Here is a 5,781-nt window from a genome sequence, read left to right on the forward strand (position 1 = left end):
AGATAGGGGCTCTGGGGCAAGGGATGCTCTGTATTCTTGGTGCTTTGGGGGGGCAACAGTGGGAGGGCTTCTAGTGTCCTGGCCCCACTGGTGGACCTCCTGATGGCACCTGGTATTTTTGTCCACTGTGTGACAGAGTGTTGGACTGGATGGGCCATTGGCCTGATCCAACATAGGCTTCTCTTATGTTATGTTCTTATGTTGACTGAAGGTACCATGTCAATATCCAAATGTATCTAATCAATTAGTCACTTCGTTGGTTAAAGCACAGGTGACAAACCTCTTAGGCATTGATAGGGCGTGGCTCAGTGGTAGAGAATCTATTTGGCATGCAGAAGGTCCCAAGTTCAGTCCCTGGCATCTCCAGTTAAAAGGACCAGGTAGTAGGTGATGTGGAAGACCTCTCTCTGCCTGAGACCCTGGAGAGCCGCTTCCAGTCTCAGTAGACAGTACTGACCTTGGTGGACCAAGTAGAAGCAGAGGTCATTTCGGGGGGAATGCGGGGGAATGCGGGGGAACCAGTAGAAGCAGAGGTCATTTCGGGGGGAACGCGGGGGAACGCAGTTCCCCCGGGTGAGGTGCAGGGGGGCGGGGCACATGACGAAGCCCCGCCCCCTGCTTCTGGCTGCCCCGCTTCCGGCCCTCATTCAGCCAGGAGGAGGCAGGAGAAGAGGGAGGGTAAGTTGCTTCCTCCCTGCCTCTCCCCACCCCTGCCTGCCTGGGGCCAGGGAGGGCCTTGGCGGGGCTTCCTCGCACTCCCGCTGGCCTTGCAGGTCCACCGCCGGGCCCCTGATGTCAGGGGATGTGGCATATGCTAATGAGTTATGCTAATGAGTTCCCCTAGCTCTTTTTCTACGAAATGACTCCTGAGTAGAAGGCAGCTTCATGTGTTCATGTTATTCCTAACCTAGCCATCAGTTCCAGTGTCAGGTGGTTCGAACCCTATAACTGGATTTGTTGTCTTGAACTGCCCTCCCTGAATTCTGGAAATGTATTGTGCTGCTGTGAATCTGGGCGGTGGAGGTCCCCTTCTCAAGAAAACCTGATCCTAGACTTCCTTCCTATGGGAGGGCAACTGTTCCTCCCAGCATGAAAGCAATTTACACTTTTACCTAGGTGTGCATTCCCCTCCCCAACCCCAAATCAGGTGGCTTCTGCAAGTGAGCCTGGCTGGATGCTGTTCAACCTGTTTGCTTTTGCATTCTTCAGGATGGTCTGGTTCACCTTTCCCCCTCGAGAACTGCCTTTTAAAAGCGGTCACATTGCAGCTGAACCGATCCTGTAGGTTTTAATTTGGGGGATAATCTGAAGGCAACGAAGGAAGCAAGAGAAGTCTCTTTATTCCCTTTCTTTGGTAGGGTGGGTAAATATTTTTTGGGAAAGTGAACCTATAATTTTTTTGGTATAGTACACTATTAAAGTTTTGGGATATACAGGGGTAAGGGAAGAAAGGAAAACAAAAGTAATAAGTCTTCTGTATATAAATCTTCTCCACATATCATTTCACACTACAAAAAGACTGTGAAATTTTAAAAGTTCATGAAGACTTGTTGTCAAAGGCTTTCACAGCCGGAGTTCATTAGTTGTTGTAGATTTTCCGAGCTGTATGTCCATGGTCATACATGGTCATATGGCCATGGTCTTTGTAGTACCTGATGTTTCGCCAGCAGCTGTGACTGGCATCCTCAGAGGTATAACACAGAAAGATGGAGTACTCTCTGTGTCAGTGTGAGAAGGAAAATGGTAGGCAGGTAATTTATATCTACTCCGGAAGGTGGGGTAGGGCTGAGTCATTATCTTGTAGGAGTTCCCCAGGCTGTGACATGCTACTGAAGGAGCTTCCCTAAGGAGGTTCTTTTGCATATAGACTGGCCGTTGAAATTGTAATCTTATCTGTAGTGCTGTTGTAAGATGTAGATCATTTTGTGTTTTTCAAAAGGACAAGAAACCATGCCCTACTTATTGTTTAAACTCTCTTCTTTCCTGTTGAAATTGTGTTTATGAATTTCAATGGCTTCCCTGCGTCATCTGACATGGTAATTGGATTGCGTTGTCCAGCAAGGAAAGAAGCCAGGCTGCACCTCTCCCTTTGTGCATAACTATGGCAGGCTCACCGGTATCTCTTTTTTGTTTTCGGCGCAGAAATTGAATGACGTCAACGTCATCCTAAAGAAGGTCTTCCTGGTCTTCCCCCACTTCTGCCTGGGCCGGGGACTGATCGACATGGTGAAGAACCAAGCCATGGCTGACGCCTTTGAGAGGTTCGGTGAGTGACGGCGAATATCGCCAGTTGTCAGGGCCTCGCTTGCCCTGACAGGTTCAGTGCAGCATGCTCTCTGTAGAATACATTTTGTGCCAAAGGTTTATCTTCTTCTTTCCGTTGACAGCCCCCGGCCTGGTCTGATAGGCCCCACACCTTTCATGCGTGCAAAATGCCCCTAGCGCCATCACTGAACCACCCCTGGCACTGCCAGGCATTCCTAAAATCTGAAGCTGGCAGCCTGACTCCTGCTGATTTCTATATATTATGAGACTTAGAAGAAGAGAAGAGGAGATTGGATTTATACCCTGCCCTCCGCTCAAAGTCTCAGAGTGGCTTACAATCCCTTCCCTTCCTCTCCCCACAACCGACACCCTGTAAGGTAGGTGGGGCTGAGAGAGCTATTGCGAGGACCGCTCTTTCCAGAACAGCTCTGAGAGAACTTGTGACTGACCCAAGGTCATCCAGCAGCTGTACGTGGGGAGTGGAGAATCAAACCCGGTTCTCCCAGATTAGAGTCCGCGCTCTTAACAACTACACCAAACTGGCATTCTGCAGAGCTTTCTGACATCTGCAGCACTTTGTGCAATGTAATCCTTACGACAGCCTTGTAAGGGAGGCCAGTGTCATCTGCCCTCGGGTTTTGGATGGGAGGCCAGATGCTGGATGCCTTTCCAAGGGCCACCTAATGAGTTCATGCCCGAGGTGAGGTTTGAACCAGTGATATCCGAGATCACACTTCTTTCTCTCTCTGCTACTATGATGACCAGCCACGTTGATTGTTTTTGAACAGACTGTCTGTGCCCATGCTAGTAACACCAGTCTTACAACCCTGAGCAAGGGTTGGATATTTTAAAAAATCACCCCGTAGATATGGGGTGTCAAACTCATTTGATATGAGGGCCGGATCTGACATAAATGAGACCTTGTTGGGCTGGGCCATGTGTGTCATAAAATGTAATGCCAGGTAGCAGAGATATAAACTTTATAAAGGACACAAACACAAAGGTTTTTTTAACTTAAAATAAAAACATGCTTAAAACATGAGCACTCTTGCAATATTTTTTTTATTGAACAGTGTCCAATAACGGACACCTCTTGCTCTGAATTATTGCATCAAAATGTCTGTGCTGTTGCAATCCTGAGTATGCTGTTCAGGTGCGTATCTGTAAGCTGCAAACCTACGATGATGCAGCAGAGCAGAACTGGAAGAAGAAGCAGAAGCCAGCCAGTTCCACTGCGGGCCCGATAGAAGCCCCCGGGGGGCCTGATCTGGCCCCCGGGCCACATGTTTGACACTCCTGCTGTAGATGTTCCCAACCGGCTTATTGGAAATATGTCATCCCTCCAGCGGGAGGTCACTTTTGTTTCACCTTCCGTTTCTCCTCTCCCAGGCGACAAGCATTTTGTTTCTCCACTCAGCTGGGACCTGGCTGGGAAAAATATCTTTGCCATGGCCGTCGAGGGCTTCGTCTTTTTCATCTTCACCATCCTGGTGCAGTACAAGTTCTTCATCCGCCTCCGGTGAGGGCGGCAGGCGTGAAGCAGCCTGGGATGTTAATGCGTAATGCGGGGGGGGGGGGGGGAGTGGCCTGGGTGTCGCAGCCTGGGGTGTTAAGAAATCAGAGGCGCTTCTCTGCCTCTCTGTCGAAGGGTCGATATTGTAATGCCCCCGTATAGATCTTTGGTGCGGCCTCATTTGTAATCTTGTGTACAGTTCTGGTCACCGTATCTCAAAAAGGACACTGCAGAGCTGGAAAAAAGTACACAGGAGGGCGACCGAGAGGATGAGGGGCTTGGAGCACCTTCCCTATGAGGAAAGGCTGAAGATTCTGGGATTTTTCAGTTTAGAAAAGAGGGGGGAGGCATGTTAGCGGTTTATAAAAGTATGCATACAGTGGAGGGAGTTGACAAAGAGACCTTTTCTCCCTCTCCTGAAATACTAGAACTCAAGGGCCTCCGATGAAGCTGATGGGCAGTAGGTTCAGGACAGACGAAAGGGAATACTACTTGACACAGAGAGTGATTAAAATATGGAATTCGCTGCTAGAGGATGTTGTGATGGCCACAGGAATAAACAGCTTTAAAGGGGGATTAAATAGATTCATGGAGGATAAGTCTCTCAATGGCCACTAGCCATTGGTGACTGAGGGGAACCTCCACATGCAGAGACACTAATCCTCTGAATCCCGGAGCCAGGAGGCAACATCAGGGGAAGCCCTGCTGTTGACCTTCCAGAGGAACTGGTTGGCCCCTGTGTGAGACAGGAGGCTGGACTAGATGGACCACTGGTCTGATCCCAGCAGGTCCTTTCTGATGTTCTTATGAAGGCCTTGGCCTCTATGCCCTGTTGTTGGCCCTCCAGAGGTACTGGTTGGCCACTCTGTGATACCAAAAACAACAAAACTGGGGCCAAAATCAGTCCAATAATACAGTCTTAAACATTAAATATGTATGCTAATACAATCACTTTTATACTTGATAATAATATCTAAGTATACAAATTACCGGTATTAACAAGGTATACAACCTAACCATACAATATCCTAATGTTATACAATACTAATATACTAACATACAGTAATATTACATAATACCAATTATTGCTAACAGCCAAAAAGTACTAGTAGACTTTCAACATGTGCTGTTATCAGGCAAGGAATGTAAAGCCTGGCAAGGAATGTAAAGCTTGACAAAGCAGCCGGCTTGTGCTTGGTTTCGTCTCTTAACTTCCTCAGAAGCAAGTTAGCTTATATTGTACAGGAGTTTTCCTTCTGGTGTAATGTTACTTCCTAGTTCCTAAAGACTTTTCTTCTCAAGAATTGCTACAATTAATATAGGGACTAGCACTTATTTCCTTAAGAGGTTTCTCATATGGGACCTGTCTTTGACAGAGTAAGCTTCGAAGCTGATAAAAGTGATTGTATTAGCATACATATTTAATGTTTAAGACTGTATTATTGGACTGATTTTGGCCCCAGTTTTGTTGTTTTTGGCCACTCTGTGTGGCAGGATGCTGGACTAGATGGACCACTGGTCTGATCCAGCAGGGCTCTTCTGCTGTTCTTATGAGCCCGCTTGCGGGGTAGGGCGGGGTAAAAATACTTATAAATAAATAAATAAATAAAATGAAGGCCTTGGCCTCTCTGCCCTGCTGTTGGCCCTCCAGAGGAACTGGTTGGCCACTGTGTGCGGCAGGGTGCTAGACTAGATGGACCACTGGCCTGATCCAGCTGGGGTCTTATGTTCTTATGATTCCTGTGTGCAGCTGAGCTTGAAATGCATGTATTGTCCTCCGGACACTGGGTGTCATCAGCAAAGGAGGCAAGTCCCTGCCCAGGGGAGCTTGTCTTTAACATGTGCGTGCAGATGAAAGCTTTACACCCAGAATGAAAATGTGTTGGTCTTAAAGATGCCACTAGACTCAAAGGTTGTTCTCTTGCTTCAGACCAACATGGCTACCCCCCTGAATCTTATCTAAAGAAGTGTGCATGGCACACAAAGCCTTCTACCCAGTGTAA

The 5,781-nt window shown here is 47.7% G+C and overlaps 1 protein-coding gene across 1 annotated transcript in view; it reads left to right on the plus strand.

The window, feature by feature from the left end:
* Nucleotides 1-5,781, plus strand: part of LOC107121240 (ATP-binding cassette sub-family A member 1-like) — a gene marked incomplete at its 5' end in the record, with an annotated part of 112,876 nt that overhangs the window by 80,623 nt on the left and 26,472 nt on the right. The window contains 3 exons of the mRNA XM_015424127.1: nucleotides 2,143-2,266; nucleotides 3,655-3,784; nucleotides 3,914-3,947. Coding sequence (XP_015279613.1) covers nucleotides 2,143-2,266; nucleotides 3,655-3,784; nucleotides 3,914-3,947 — 288 coding nt within the window. The remainder of the gene's footprint in view (nucleotides 1-2,142; nucleotides 2,267-3,654; nucleotides 3,785-3,913; nucleotides 3,948-5,781) is intronic.

Source organism: Gekko japonicus, unplaced genomic scaffold (assembly GCF_001447785.1).
Source record: "Gekko japonicus isolate JY-2015 unplaced genomic scaffold, Gekko_japonicus_V1.1 scaffold2477, whole genome shotgun sequence".
NCBI lineage: Eukaryota > Metazoa > Chordata > Lepidosauria > Squamata > Gekkonidae > Gekko > Gekko japonicus.